Source organism: Lipophrys pholis, assembly GCF_963383615.2.
Source record: "Lipophrys pholis genome assembly, chromosome: 16".
Taxonomy (NCBI): Eukaryota; Metazoa; Chordata; class Actinopteri; order Blenniiformes; family Blenniidae; genus Lipophrys; species Lipophrys pholis.
Window position 1 is genome coordinate 9,684,141 of NC_137634.1, and position 15,389 is coordinate 9,699,529.

At 40.7% G+C, this 15,389-nt stretch overlaps 2 protein-coding genes across 4 annotated transcripts; one reads left to right on the forward strand and one right to left on the reverse strand.

Annotated features, from left to right (window-relative positions):
- The first annotated feature begins 210 nt into the window (after window positions 1-210).
- srrt (serrate RNA effector molecule homolog (Arabidopsis)) lies at window positions 211-8,439 on the forward strand. Of its 3 annotated transcripts, XM_080483064.1 has the most exons (21): window positions 211-299; window positions 778-896; window positions 1,019-1,147; window positions 1,240-1,407; window positions 2,213-2,401; window positions 3,216-3,522; window positions 3,979-4,148; window positions 4,272-4,456; window positions 4,532-4,642; window positions 4,738-4,891; window positions 5,019-5,167; window positions 5,274-5,335; window positions 5,420-5,498; window positions 5,739-5,930; window positions 6,038-6,208; window positions 6,374-6,527; window positions 6,896-7,089; window positions 7,176-7,332; window positions 7,453-7,545; window positions 7,661-7,760; window positions 7,895-8,439. In XM_080483064.1, exons 6-21 carry the CDS (start codon window positions 3,386-3,388, stop codon window positions 7,968-7,970), a joined length of 2,184 nt encoding a protein of 727 aa, XP_080339190.1. In that variant the 5' UTR covers window positions 211-299; window positions 778-896; window positions 1,019-1,147; window positions 1,240-1,407; window positions 2,213-2,401; window positions 3,216-3,385; the 3' UTR covers window positions 7,971-8,439. The 3 variants fall into 3 exon arrangements, with proteins under 3 accessions (XP_080339190.1, XP_080339188.1, XP_080339189.1); XM_080483062.1 differs by lacking the exon at window positions 3,216-3,522; XM_080483063.1 differs by lacking the exon at window positions 3,216-3,522 and having other exon boundaries at window positions 7,661-7,771; window positions 7,895-8,159.
- Window positions 8,403-12,136, reverse strand: mogat3b (monoacylglycerol O-acyltransferase 3b). Its single transcript, XM_080483065.1, has 8 exons — window positions 12,085-12,136; window positions 11,540-11,630; window positions 11,297-11,404; window positions 10,712-10,782; window positions 9,931-10,135; window positions 9,239-9,413; window positions 8,954-9,138; window positions 8,403-8,875 (listed from the first exon to the last, which is right to left on the reverse strand). Exons 2-8 carry the CDS (start codon window positions 11,619-11,621, stop codon window positions 8,721-8,723), a joined length of 981 nt encoding a protein of 326 aa, XP_080339191.1. The 5' UTR covers window positions 11,622-11,630; window positions 12,085-12,136; the 3' UTR covers window positions 8,403-8,720.
- Between the last annotated feature and the right edge of the window lie 3,253 nt (window positions 12,137-15,389).

Below are 15,389 nucleotides of genomic sequence, written 5' to 3' on the forward strand. Positions count from 1 at the left end.
ACCATTTACCATTATCATCTGATATTGATAGTGTCAAACGTTATTTTGCCATTATTATCTTTTATTCATCGTCAGGAGCAGAACATTAATTGACAAATAGAATTATTTATTTAACCTGACAGAGAGGTTAAAGGAAACCTGCCGGTGGAATTTCTTGCTCTCACTCCTCAGCAATAGGTGGCGGTAGTGCTCCGATTCGTTTCGTTGGGCACCCGATCGGAAACGTCACGAAGAAGAACACGTGAAGACGTCGGGGAAGCAAACGAGCGCGAGTATTGTTCACCTAAGTTGTTTCCAAGGTATTTTATTTTTTATTTGAGTTTAGAGGCTGAGTTTAAACTCATTTGTGGTTGTGTAATCTGTTCTTTGGCTAAACACTGCCCGGTAGTCCAAAAATAGTTGGAATTGTCTTCTTTCTTTCAACATAGCTCATGTCGCTAGCATGCAAGCTAGCGTTAGCTTCTTATGTGACAATGCGATCCTTAAACGATTTCCACCATTTGTTTAATCTAGAAGAGTCTTTTCCTCGTTGATGTGCAAAGTATGATTTTGTGATTCGCAAACACGAGGTTTCACGCTTTCTTTAACTGGCGTGCTAACAACAGACCAACCTCGCGGCAATGTACGCATAACAGAGCTTCAACACACCGTAACTCTTTTCCTCTATATCGATTGAAACGCGACAGAAAACCTCAGAAACGATCTTTTCTGGCGGTGTAGTCGTTATAATAACGGCATGTGCCACCTTCTTCACAATGGATCTCTCTCTTTCTCCAGATGGGAGACAGCGATGATGAGTACGACCGCAGGAGAAGAGACAAATTCAGGCGAGAGAGAAGTGATTATGACCGTTCAAGAGAAAGAGAGGACCGACGCAGAGATGACTGGAACGACCGGTGAGAAACATTGATCTGGCTCATCTGACGTGACTGTGACTGTCCACACACCACTGGCTAAATGCACTAAACCCCCAGTGTGGCTCCGTGTTTGGCGAATGTTTGTCTTTTCCACACCCCAGGGAGTGGGACAGGGGCAGAGAGCGTCGTAGTAGAGGAGAGTACCGGGACTATGACCGAGGACGAAGGGAGAGGTTCACCCCTCCCAGACATGACATGAGTCCCCAGCAGAAACGCATGAGAAGAGACTGGTGAGAGAAGCTGCCGCAGTTTCACTGCAGCTACAACATGCATCTTTGTTATTTCAAGAGCTGTATTACTTATTTTAAATGAATTCCAAAAGGGATGATCATGGTGGCGATCCATACCGTGGTGGATATGACCTGGGTTATGGTGGTGGTGGCGGTGGGGGTGGTGGTGGAGGAGGTCCCAGCTATGGCCCACCGCAGCACTGGGGTCATCCAGACCTCCACCTCATGCAGCCTCATCATGGAATACCTATCCAAGCTAGGTGAGTCACTAAGCTTCGGTTTGAAAGTTACATTTTGTTCCCAAATTGTAATGTTACAATCATCCCAGAAAATCTATTCACAATCCAGAACAAGCCAGACCCCTGCGCTTAAACAGCAGAAATGTGTTCACTGATCATGCGGGATCGTAGTAGTAGTAGTAGTAGTAACAACATTTTAATGACTGATATGTCCAAATCTTCAAGCAAACTGGGTCAGCATAACAAACATGGGCAGTCCACAGTTTCAAATAGGTTACGAGTTGAAACATACAGGCAGATAATTGATAGTGGGTTTGTATGAGTTAGAGGGTTAGTATTTCTGAATTCTCATTCTCGTTAATGATCGACTCAGCGTGAGACGTTGATCTGATTTTATCTGTTTTATAGTTTTTAGTCTTTGTAAATATAGATGGTATGGTATAGTTGGCACAACTCTATGAGATAAAGAGGTCACTACACAAGTAGGTGATTTTAAGCTCCCCTTCAATGTGGTTCATTGCAAAATAAATCCACTTTTGAGAAAATGTAAATATGATCCTCTGTTGTTTAGAGCTTAACATCTGAGGAGGCTGTGATTGCAGGAGGAAGGCATGTCTAGCTGGAAAACTTTAGATTTAAAAAAGAAGGTTTAACTTTAACTCACTATTTTTTTCACTACTTCTGTCACATTCTTTTATCATTTTATAAGCTGTTATACTGTATTTTATTTTGTTTTGCCATTTAGTCTTACCAGCTCCAATCATAGCATATTTTCAAACGTTTTCTTCTCCATATAAAGCTTCATACACACTATATCTTGTTTTAGGCTTGGCAACATCCATGACATGGACCTAGGTCCCCCTCCTCCAATAATGAAGAGCTTTAAGGAGTTTCTGATATCCCTGGATGATTCTGTGGATGAGACAGAAGCTGTCAAACGCTACAATGAGTACAAGATTGACTTCCGCCGACAACAGATGCAGGACTTCTTTTTGGCTCATAAAGATGAAGAGTGGTACGACTTTTGTTGCCTTTATTACCGAGCTGTAATCACAAGTAGTTATAGTTTTTAAGTATAGAGTAGTGTTTCTTCTGTTTTAGCCATTTTAGCTGAGATTTGTTAGTCAAGATTTCTCCCAGTTTAACATCTCATATTGCTGCTTTCATTAAAAGTAACTGCTTTGATGATATGAATCTGTTACGCTGATCCTGGTCCTACGGTGGGATTTTTCCTGACAAAATTTGGATTTGCATTAGTAAATAAGTGCCAATATATTTATAAAGAAGGGATGTGATAATATAAGATTAAACACTTCTCTATGCTTCAAAGTGCTTGACCTAAAAAAAAATTAATTATGCTGAATAAATGAAGTGCTGTACTCCAGTTTGATGCATTAGGCCAGTTCAACCCACAAACTAGGACCAGGAGCTTTTGTTACAGTGAATAAATAAGAAAATCAACCCACAGCTAACATGAGTATGAATTACTCTCAGTTGAAAGAAATAACAAATTGGACCCGAGGCAAACTTTTAACTGTGTTTCTATTTAAAAGAAAATCAGTTAATTGTTTTTGTTAAAACCCTATTAGCTGACACCCTGAAATTAAGTATATTTCTTTTCTTGCTTCGCCTCAAAATTCAACATTTTCAGAAGAAATGTTTTTGGGAGGTGGATTTTCTTATTTGACATCGCACAAGATTCACAGTTGTGTTCTGTTTGTTAATGTTTATTACACTTATTTCACAGGTGTCATGCAAAATCGTTATGATTTGACATAACCCATTTTTCCTCCCTTCATTTTTACTACCACGACGACGATTTTTTTCAGGACATGCAAACGTGGAGCTCATCCGCAAGAACCGGTCTTAGATAGCAAGGGTATGCACTGCGCACAATGCAGTTGCTCTTAGACACTCAGTAACAGGAATTTTAGATAGACAGCCAAGTAGTCTTCCACACGTGGAGAGTTTTTTTTTCTTTTTTTACGGTTTTCTTTTTATGTTTGGATCAAATCGAATCCCAAAACCGAATTTGTGTGCATACAGACACACCATTGGGGTTGAAGTGGAGCGCATTTTCACAGAAGAAATCCCCCTTCTCTGTATTTATTTGTTATTAAACTGGCAGAAGAAAAGGTAACTGTAGTCCACTCAATGATAAACATTTTTTTTATGACATTCTGAATATGTGAATGCTTAATTTGATAACCTCTATTGTGCTTTTTCTTTAATTTGGTGAGTTACTCTCAAACTCCTCATTTTGTACAACTAGATACTATAACCACAGTCCTAACATGTATACAGAACATGAAGACTAAGCTTTACAGTGCACACAATACAGTCTGGACATATGCAACACTAAGTCAGTTACACATACTCAAATTGACATGTTCGTGTAGATTCAAAATATGCATTGAAATCGTGATTTTGACAAAAAGCTGCAAATCAATCAAATTTGTCATTGCTACTTTAAGCCTTAAATTGTGACATGGAAATATAATTCGTATTTGTTCTCTAACTTTTGCATCCCGTTCATTCCAACCCCCTTCATTCCTTCCCCACTCTTTTGTGGACCCCCAACTCTGGACACAGGTTCAGATCCAAATACCACCCAGACGAGGCCAGCCGACTCAAAGCAGAGGCCCAGAGCGCCCTGCACAACCGTCTGAACGTCTTTACGTTCCTGATGGAGAACGGCTGGTTCGATAATGTCTATTTGGACATTGAACAGACCCCGGCCATCATCAAGGTTCTTGATGCAGGTACGACCTGAGAAGTCAAGACGATTGTTGGTATTTGCTCGTGTCGGTGTTGTGTTTCTTTCACAATTCAAGTCATTAAACGGAACTGTTTCCTGAACCACACGCCCTCTTGTTTACTTTCAGCTGTGATAAAAATGGAAGGTGGTACAGATCATGATCTTCGCATATTGGACATGCCGTCTGAAGAGGAAGAAGAGAAGGAGAAGCCGCCACCTCTTTTAGGGGTCGGTGAACCTCCCAAGAGGGAAGACCTCAAAGCCTCCGGAGGCGATCGCAAGCCCTCGGTTGAGAAAGACAAAACCGAGAAGGTGCACTTCATTTTCTTTAGAGACTATTTAAACTTTTGAAGAGCGTTATGTTAATATCTGTGAACTGTGCCACAGGAGGAGGGCGACTCTGCCAGCACAGAAAAGGCTGCAACCGCAGAAGGGGCGGATGTGAAAGAGGAGGCAGAGAAAGAAGCTGCCAAAGAGGAAATGCCCGAGCCTAAAAAAGTTGGTGCTGCTTCTATTATTGAAATTATTTGCTAATGAGTAATGCATATTTACCAACATCCCTGATTGTTCTCGTGTTTTTTCTCTCTCATTAGCCAAGAAGAAAAAGGAAGCGTAGCGGAGACAGTGATGATGAAGGCAGCGCCTCGGAAAGCGACTCTGACTCAGATTCTGACTCCAACTGCTCTGACAAACCTGTGAAAAAGGAAGAGGTGGAAGACAAGGACGAGGACGAAGAAGAGGGAGAAGGTGAGATCTCACGAGTATTACAAACTCTCTTCATTTTAAGAATGATTGAAATTGTTGTGCTACTCCCCATGAATCATTACCTGCAGAGGTTGTCATAACGCCAGATGTCTCTTCTCCAATGTCACAGAGGAGAAACCAAAGGAGAACTCTGAGGAGGACAAGAAAGAAGAAAAGAAACCAAAAGATGATTCTCCGAGACCACGGCCTCTCCACAGGACTTGCTCTCTCTTCATGAGGAGTATTGCGCCCACCATTTCCAAGGCTGAAATCATTGCAGTGAGTGGAACTTGCGAGGAATTGTCTTTGAATATGTGGAAGCACTGCGTTCACTGACGAGTTTGTCTTCAAATCCTCCTGTTTTATTTTTTTCCTTTCTTCCCAGTTATGTCGTCGATACCCTGGATTTTTGCGTGTTTGTTTATCTGACCCCCATCCTGAGCGCAGGTTGGCTGAAAACACCCAACATTTTTGATGTTGCTTCCACGACCAGACACAGACGATTTCATAATGAAACGTGTGCTTGATCAGGTTTTTCAGACGCTGCTGGGTGACATTTGACCGGAGTACCAACATCAAAGAGGTTTGCTGGAACCTTCAAAACATTCGTGTGAGTGTCTTCATTCTTAATTTTATTATCACTGATTTCAACAAATACTGTAGCCTGTCTGTAATGTGCTTCTTATTGTAACGTGCCAGTGTCAGACTGGCCGTGTGTTACTGAATCCTGGCTGTGCTCTGAACTATTGCTCGGGGAGCGTCAGATGGGCCTTTTCCTTTTTACTGTAATCTCCAAAATCGCAGCCGAAGCCATTACCAGTGTGTTTTACCCGACACTCTCCCTTCACAGCTGCGAGACTGTGAACTGGCACCGGGGGTGAACAGAGACCTGGCTCGCAGGGTGCGTAATGTTAATGGTATCACTCAGCACAAGCAGGTGCTCCGCAATGACATCAAGCTGGCTGCCAAGCTCATTCATGCCCTGGATGAAAAAGGCGACCTGTGGAGTGTCAAGTCGCAGGAAGACGGGCAGAGCAACGAGGTATTATACTACTTTCTGCTTATGTCTGTGTGCGTGCAGTTTGATCATTAGCATTGATTTTTCCCAACCTGATGTACTCGTTTATGTGTGTTTAATGATTTCAAAAGTTGCCGGCTCAGAACCCCATCCTGAAGAACATCACTGATTACCTGATAGAGGAGGTGAGTGCTGAGGAGGAGGAGCTGCTTGGCTCCAGCAGCGGAATAGATCCTGAGGAGAGCGCTAAAGAAGGACACCCCACTGAGACAACCGTGGAGAAGGACGACAAACTGGCCAAGGTCTGAAGAGCAGCCATTCAGATTTCTGTTATTTCACCCTTTTATTGCTTACTCTTTTAAAAGAAAATGCAAGTTTTACCATTTCAGTCTTCATTGCATTTGAAGACATTAGAAATATTAACACCGATCTCGCGGGGGAAAATAAGCTTTTCTGTTTATTTTTAGGTTTTGGACCGTTTGGTCTTGTACCTGCGTGTTGTGCACTCCATTGACTACTACAACACTTGTGAATACCCAAGTGAGGACGAAATGCCCAACCGCTGTGGCATGATCCATGTCCGCGGTCCCATTCCTCCGAACCGCATCACAAATGGAGAAGGTCAGTTTAATTGTTGAGTTGATTGTCCACCTTAGAGTTGCCACTTATCTTTGTATTTTGTACTTTGATAGTTTGAGTAGTTTTATATCCGATCAGGGCATTCTGGATTGTTAAAATGTGTATAATGTTAAAATTCTACTTATCTCTCATGTGTTTGTCCAGGTTATGTAAAAACATATAACATTAAATGTGAAATTTTGGATAATGCATTCAAACCAATAGAAACCTTTGGAATTGTCTAAACCTTTACTTTGCCACACTTTGTTGTTAGAACCCACCGAGATGTATGTAGCCCCCGGATCAAATTAGTTTGAAGCCTGTTTTGAATCATCTTTCTTGTTTGTTTTTTGTCTTGTTTGTTGCAACAGTTCAACAGTGGCAGAAGATGATGGAGGAAAAGTTGTTGCCTTTGTTTAGTTTGAAGGAAGTCCTTTCTGAGGACGAGGCAGGGAAGATGGGCCGGAAGGATCCAGAAGAGGAAGTTGAGAAGTTTGTGTCCGCCAACACTCAAGAGCTGGGAAAGGACAAATGGCTCTGCCCTTTGAGCGGCAAGAAGTTTAAGGTGAGCACATGTGAAATATTGTTTTGACGGTTCTGTTGTTTGGATTGTACATCATCTATAATTTAGTCTTCAAATCGGTTTTCAAGGGACCAGAATTCGTTCGAAAGCATATCCTGAACAAGCATGGCGACAAGATTGAAGAGGTGAAAAAGGAGGTGACTTTTTTTAACAATTTCCTCATGGATGCTAAGAGACCGTCGTTGCCAGAGATGAAGATTCCTCCGCTCACTGGACCCGGTCAAGGTCAGAACATTTCTGTCTCATCGACAATAAATACATTGAAGACTGCGTGAATAGATTATGCACTGCAACAGGGAGAATAGTGGACTGATAATTGTTTGTGTGTTTCGTTTTGTCCTTTAGGTTTGCTTTCTCCTACCATGCCCTTTCCCCCTCAAGGTCCGCAGGGTCCAATGGGCTTTGGACAGCCACGTCCACCACTGATGGGCTATGGTGGTATGTTCTGGCTTTTCTACTTATAGGAGCAGTATTTTTATTGATTTTTTTTTTTTTTTTAAACAAACATTTTCTCCAGCTTTCTGATCTTTTAATCTCAATCTCTCTTGGTTAGCTGGGCCCTCTTACCCTCCCAACCAATATGGAGGAGGCAGAGGAAACTATGACAACTTCCGTGGACAGGGTGGCTATCTGGGAAAGCCACGCAACATCAGGTGAGACTACTGTACGTCTAGTTCTTATTTTGCTATTGGTACTCTCTGTTTCCCGTTGTTGAAGGACGTCAAAGCAAAATGTTTAAGCGCTTCTCTTCTCTTTATCTTTCTCCTTTGACCTTCAACCACGGCAGAATGTCACGAGGGGATCCACGCAACATCATTGAGTATCGTGACTTGGATGCACCGGATGATATGGACTTCTTTTAGGTTCACGCCATCCTCATTCGCTCTACCAGTGACGTGTTTCACTTGCTTTTTCTGACGAGCTGGGTCATTTCTTCTCTTCAAGTATTTGAATTTATTGTAATTATTGGGCAATTAGGATAAACTTGTGTACTGCTGTAAACTGGGTCCTCAATAAAGTTGTAATAAAACTCCATTCAGATGTAGTAAATGAAATATTCAGTTAATGATTGTGTGTGACTCCAGGCAGGTCGGCTCAGTGAAATGATACAGAGAGGCAGCCAGTCAGAATTAAAAGAGGAAGACGATGAGGAAATCTACACAGGAAGTAGGCATAACTACGACTACACAAGTTGGCGGTGAAGTACTGCTCTGTTCGAAGTGTGTTGTGCTTTTACAGTCAGCTGGGATCAGTTCATGAAACAGATGAATGGATAGTGGTTCAGGGGGGTCAGTAAAGTTTGTATGATTACAATTTATTCATAGATTCAACAAGTATGCAAAAGTAGAAGACAAAATGTTGATGAAATAATTAATTTCAGTTATCTAAATCTTATGAACTTTGTGACACATTAGTTATCAGACCACATAATGGGCTACACATGTTTAATACTTCTACCTGCACTAATTGTTACACAAATACTGTTATTTACAGTTGGAACAGAGAAACCAATAACATTGATGTATAGTTGGAGATGAGGCCCGTCACATGAGTCCCGTTTTTAAGATTCTCATTAAAGGAAAATAACAGTGGAGTTTCTATCCAAGTGCAAACTAAATGATCTCAAGCTTGTGACTTTCTGAAAGTCCACAGCTGACTTTGTGTTCTTGAAACAGTTTGGAAAGACCCTCCATGTAAAGTGTGTGATAATGGTCCACCTCCTCCTTGGTAGGCGTGATCAGCTGAGGAACTGCAATCGGACTTCCCACTGTAAACGGTTGAGAATGTGAAGAAATTCCATTTAATTGGTATTGCTGTTCATTGAAAGGACTCATAAAATACCTACCAACAATAGTGACTGGACGCCTGTAGGGCATGATTCCAAAGCGCTCCCCAACGAACAGACACGGGCCAAAACCCATGATCTTTTTGATCCAGTCCTGTAACTGGCGCCCAAAACTGCCCTCGGAGAAAATCACCTGCTCAAAGAGCTCATTCTCTCCGAATGAGTAAACAGGAACAAGATCAGCCCTGTGGATTATCATAAGAGACTATTTTAGTCCATCTACTAGTGGTGAGTACAGTAACCTTCATTGATTACAGTTGTTTCACGTGGTCTGTGTGTTCTCACCCGAACTGAAGCGCCAGCCTGACGAATCCTTTTCTGCTCTTCACCACCGCCCTGTTGACTCCGGGTGAGGACGCCAGAGACTCTGCAGCTCCTCCAATCACAATCACCACGGCATTTCCTTTGCCGCTCCTTGAGAGAAGGTGTTGGAGGCTTGCTTTGCTGACTGGATAAACACCTTATCAGACAACAAAGTCCGCGTGTCGGCAGGTGAAGAGTGAGTTTGTTGAAAGGCAAGAAGAAAAACAAAACACATTTTAATGTTTCTTTTTTAGATGAATGAGGTTGTTGCCACCCACATTTCTCACAGGAGACTTCCACATGGATCGCAGCTGGGAAACAATTCTCTACATCAATGATCTTAAAAGGTTTTAATACAAATTTGCCCAGATACCAGTTGTGAAAATGGATCTTTGTCGTAATCGTGACAGCCCCAAGTGGTTTCGTAGGTGGGTAAGATATTGACTTCCATTTCCAGTCTAACAAACACCTTTTAAAAAATAAATAAATAAAAAATCTCTTAACACTCAAACCCTAAAAGGTTTAAATGGGAGATAATGCTTCTGCAGCGTCATCAATAATCTACTGGTTCTGTGCCAAAGGAGGGCCTTCAATCAATTCTGACCTAAGGTAAAAGAATGATCAGACTAAGAGACAGAATAGTTCACTGTTGTTGTTGAACATGCTGTAAATACCTGCACCCATTATGTAGTCCCTCATGAGAGGGATCTTGAAGAGTCCCGCTAGTACAGCCAGGCGGGATCGTATCCCAGGGAACAACTCGGCAAAGCCGCTGCTCTCGGTGCTGAAGCAGCTATAGGCTCCAAAGCTCATGATGCCGTGTGGATGACAGCCAAGGATGTAGTTTTGCTTTGGATTCAGCTCGGCTGTCTTCACCAACTGGGCGAGAAAAGTGACACGAGAGGATTAACATAATTGATTGCTGTCGGCCTCAACAGTTGATCATAAAACCAAACCTCTGTTTCTCTGTAATTTATCTGATTGGGTGAGCGATTAACAGTGGATATTCATGTTGGCTGCTTCTTGCAGATATCTGACATGAAGAGTTGTTCAAAGTGCTCTGATTAAAAGCCTTCAAAGCAAAATGCTAATTGCAGAGTCTTTCATCTACCAGATGCACGGCCTTATCTGTCTATTAGAAGAAGAAAAAAAATCACAATATGTTGTATCAGGATGAACCCATTTTTGGCAAATTTAACTTATTTACCTTTAATGTTTTGGTAAAATTTAGACCAGAGGGTTTGAAAATGACAGTGAACTGTACACAAAACATTTTCTGTTTTGATATTTAGTGGGGAAAAACTAAAGCTCTGTTTTCTTACCAGCTTAATAAAACAATGGACACACAAGTGAAGCAAATGTATTACAGCCAGTTTTGAAAAGTTCGAAGCGTTGGAAAGATACGAAATAATAACAGACAGAAATGTTGGGGAAAATACTACAAGTTTAACTTACTTTGACAGGAAAATAGTCTCTGAAGTGATCCCATGCCTTCCAGTTCTTCACAATGTTTAATCTTCTGCCCCCTGATGGACACAACAGACCCTCAGACACAAGTGCTGCTTGATTTTGCATTTTGCCTTAAATACAATAGTTGTACTAATTCCTAGTTCTTACACAGTTTGTATTTACATAATAATGTTACGATCTACAATAAACAGAAAAAGATTTTTGAGGGTTGATCCACAAATGATAAATTGTGTCAGACACTGTTTTTCCAAGTCATGTTCCCACGTTAAACCCACTTCAGAGTTAAAAACTAAAAAAAGATCTAACAAAAGGTTCAAATCAAGTTCTTAATTTAAATATATATATATTTTTTCATCAATAATCTGACTTCAGATTACGAGTTTCACCCTAATTCCACTGAAATACCCTTCAATACGTAGCGAGTTCTTGTTCTGAGATTAGCCCATCAACAACACAAAACATGAGTTAACCATTTTGTTTAGAATTAGTTTGTAATTCAGAATTGGCAACATCGATTCTCATGATTTGACTATTTGTAGTGAAATACTGAAGGACTTTGTGTTGCTTTACCTCGTTCAGGGGTGTGCCAGTCAAACACCAGCCAAACGAAGTACAGAGCGGCCAGCGGCCACAGAGAGGTAAACATAAGATACACTATCAAGACAGTGCAAGCTATTCCTGTGGGTGGACGTTTGTGAACAACAAGAGAGTTTGCATGTTAAACACTAACTTTGACATGAGCCCAGAGAGAATTACAGTGTCATTTGTCAGTCAAGTGCAGTGAGGGATCGTAGCAGTGCGGTGGGATCTTACCTAAGAAGAGAAAACATAGCACCCACTGCAGAACACTTAGTGTCTCCAGAATCTGCTTCTTCTGAGTCTTTTCTTTTGTCATTTTTGCAATCTGCAGGCCACGTGAACAATTTACAGCAATGGTCAGTATTTTAATCTAAGAGTTCTTCCAATAAAGGTCAGGGCTATAGATAATACATTACATGCCTGTAGAGATGAGAAAGGGTGCTTTATTAAAGACAACAATGGAAGGTCTGATAGATGGATTTGCAGTAGAGAACAGATTGCTCTGGTGATCAGCACCTCTGCTTGTAGGTCTTAATCTTCCTTTAGGGAAGGAAGCGACTTCTGGAAAGCTTGCGAGGCATGCAGCAGCCTGATCAAATGACTTACTTATGAATGAGCTCACAGGCAAACGCTCAGACAATCATTTTGTGCACAAAGAAAACTCTTTGTCAGTCAAAAGCCGGACGACCACAAACGCCACCATTGTCTAAGTTTGACCATAAAAGTCGTTTTATGGTCTTAATCATTCATACGGTATAGCATAAAATATAATACATTACCTTCGCGGAGTTTATCCTGAAGTGAGTTTGAATGGATGCAGAATCTCAGGTTATTCACAGTTCAGCATGACGCACTTTGACCAGCAAAACCGCTGATAACAAATCCACTCCCCTGATACTTTGACACACACATGTTTTGTCAGAGATAAACAAAGTAACGTTCTATAGTTGGAAAGTTTTGTGTATTTTGATGGTTGTCTCATCAGAAGGAAGGAATACAATATCTTCATGATCTGTATGTATGTCAAGTACAGTGTGCTTCTGTTGTTTCTGGTCACTCGTGGTTTTATTACGACAGTTTTATTGATTCTATGTGATGCTGAATATTTGTTATGTGAAAGAGAACATTGAGAGTTTATTGTTCGTCTCCTCGTGAACTGACACAATGTGTCTTTTCTTTTTAACTGTACTGAAACACATCAGATATGTGTTGACTTTCACCCCAGACAGAAATGCAGCATTACAAAACAACAGTTGCAGCCACAGTTTGGTTATATTTCCTGCAAATGTTTCACAATACAGGAGGTGAAAGGATTCCGTCTGAGGAGGCATTGGAAATCTTTAATTTTACGAGAAACACACATATAATCAACAAACTAATGAGCACGCTGGAACAGATGATAAAACAGGAACACGTTGTGCTCAGATTTCTCACATAGATTGTTTTATGGATACGTCGTAGGTATAAAAGGCACAAAAATCACAAGTTGAACAGTTTGTCTTGACATCATTGTCCTCTTCCCAATTAGTTTGCAGAATTCTGTTATTTATTAGATGGACTTGGCTCTAAATCAGAGGTGAGCCCGTCTCTGCTGTGTAAGACACCCTGCCAACCCCCCATAACAGACTTGTCTTTCTCAGGTTCCTGTGTTTTGTATGCTGGAATCGAGGTGTGTGGGAGGGTTTAAATTCAGCCTTCACAATGCAGATGATGCACCTGATTTATACCATCTGATTGACTCTAAAGTACATTAAATACACTGACATGAAATGAGTGTCTTTAAGATGCATTGATCTATGAATGGTTGAACTGTGACGTTCGGTTAAAGAATATTGGCTGTAATCTCCTGCACACACAAAAACATTGTGTTTTTATCGTCTCTGAATTGCGAAAATTACTTGAACATTGCTTCCACTGACGAAACACACACACACACAGTGTGACAATGCTTTTATATTTTGAGGTTGTGTACAGATTGTTTGTCCTGTACTTTACATTGAAAAACCTTGATCCATATTTGTCACATGGATTCAAAGGTGAACTTAGTTTGTATGGAGAAACACCACTGTGACCTTATGTTATCTTGTTTATCAAAACATCTCAAGAAACACTGACTAGGATTTCTTCTAGCACAAATATGCACTTTAACTGAAAGACACACTGATTTAGAATGTGAGGTTTGCAAATTACAGCTCTCCAGGGTGCATTTCTCCTTACATTCCTATACGACCAGGGGCAATGGTGGGATATATATATGTATTTCTCCAACTTCTGAATTATTTTTTTATCACAGGAACGGATACAATCCATCTCACTCTTACAGTGATTCAAACAATTTTACCAAATAACTTCTGAAAATACATCTGCTAATATAACATTTTTAAATCCAAAGAGTTCCTCAGCATTTCACAATGAAAGATGTCATCGTTATTGACTGTTGGGATCCAACCATAGGCAGCATTACAAAATAACAGTTATACATGGAAAGTAATTGTACCTTCCTATTGGATAGGCCCCAGTTAGTGTAGCTCAACTTTTAATGCAACTGTTTTGCGAAACAAGAGTTTCCGGAAGTCGGAAAGATTCTGCCTGAAGAGCCATTGAAGAGCTCTGATTATATGATGAGAGCAAATATAATCATGTTGATAAAGGAGGGACACGCTGTGCTCACATCTCTCGGGTCGATTGCTTTATGGATACATTGTCGATGCAACTGGAACAAAAATCCCAAGTTGAACAGTTTGCTCCGATGTCTTTGCCCTCTTCTCAAATATTTACTTCTCATTGATCAAAAAGTCTCATGATACGCCTCCTGGGCTCCGTTTGACAAATGAATACCTTTAAAAACCCTTTACATTGTTTTAATTCATTGTTTTGCCCCCGCAAAAAAAAAAAGGAAAAAGATTAATGTTCTCATTAGAGTAACATCAACACCGACTCCATTCAGCAGCACTGTTATCCTCTGATCCTCAAACCAAACGGACTGCGAGTCCTGCTCCGCTCTCCACATCAGAGGTCGGCTTCTCTTGCGTCAACTTTCTTCATCCATTGAAGTTTGGTCGTCTTTCTTCCTGAAAGGTGAATGTGTAGTAGAGGGCTTTCTGTTTGTCCGCTAACTGAAATATTCATCTTCTACTGTGCTTGGAAAATCATATTTGAGTACCTGTTGAAAAGAGAGAGCCATTGTGTTAAAAGGCCCGGTGTGCTCACAGCGGTTCTGCTGTGTCGTCTGGTCTGCGGCCTTTGTAGCTGTGTTGTAAATGATGTAACGCGGTACGCCAAAGTTTTGACATCACGGAGAGTAAAAATGCTGATTGAAGTTCTTCACTCATGTAGAAATAAAAGACGGGATGAAGCCATCTGAAGGACGTTGGCGTTAACTATTCCCTTTCTTTGAGACGATACTTCATGCAAACTGTATGTCTTGTGGTGCTGCTCTCGGTTTGCTCCGTCATGAATCTCTGGTTTACTTTCAGCCAGTTTTCTGCTTCCTGTCCTCGTCACGGACGTCACACGGTTACTGCGTGCTCTACTCGAAATGCTCAGATCTCTTGTGATATTGGGAAAGCAGAGAGGGATACGGTACAAAACTTGTCAAGTGTCTGCATCAGGGGAGAAATATCATCTAGTAAGTAATTTACCTCGACAAGCAGGGGTATGTTTTCATTGTTATTGGTTTGTTTGTTGGTTGGTTGGTTGATTCGTTTGTCTATTACGAGGATGACCCAAAAAAGTATTGATAGATTTTAATAAAGTTTGTCAGACTAATATGCAAAGGAAGAGTGTTTGTTTTTTTTTTGTTTTTTTACTTTGCACAAGACCCAGATTCTGGATCAAGGATCCAAATTGAAACTTTGGCTTTTAATATATAATTCAAATTAGGAAAGCATTGAGATAAAAAATGTGATAGTAATATATACGTGTAAAAATGTAATATGGTTAGGAGACAGCTAGATTATTTTTAAGCATTCTCAAAAACAATTTATGCTGATCAGCTGAAATGTTTCGATGTTTAAAATGTCACTGCTGATAAATTCTTTTGTATTTTCTTCTGGGAGTTTTCAAAACTACCTCCTAAGAACTA

Coding starts and splice junctions, on each gene's coding strand:
- srrt (XM_080483062.1), top strand. CDS start 778: ATGGGAGACAGCGATGATGAGTACGACCGCAGGAGAAGAGACAAATTC. Junction 5,931..6,037: donor AAGACGGGCAGAGCAACGAG/GTATTATACTAC, acceptor TGATTTCAAAAG/TTGCCGGCTCAGAACCCCAT. Junction 7,546..7,660: donor ACCACTGATGGGCTATGGTG/GTATGTTCTGGC, acceptor TCTCTTGGTTAG/CTGGGCCCTCTTACCCTCCC.
- mogat3b (XM_080483065.1), bottom strand. CDS start 11,621: ATGACAAAAGAAAAGACTCAGAAGAAGCAGATTCTGGAGACACTAAGT. Junction 11,405..11,539: donor GCTATGTTTTCTCTTCTTAG/GTAAGATCCCAC, acceptor GTCCACCCACAG/GAATAGCTTGCACTGTCTTG. Junction 10,136..10,711: donor GAGACTATTTTCCTGTCAAA/GTAAGTTAAACT, acceptor TTTCTCGCCCAG/TTGGTGAAGACAGCCGAGCT.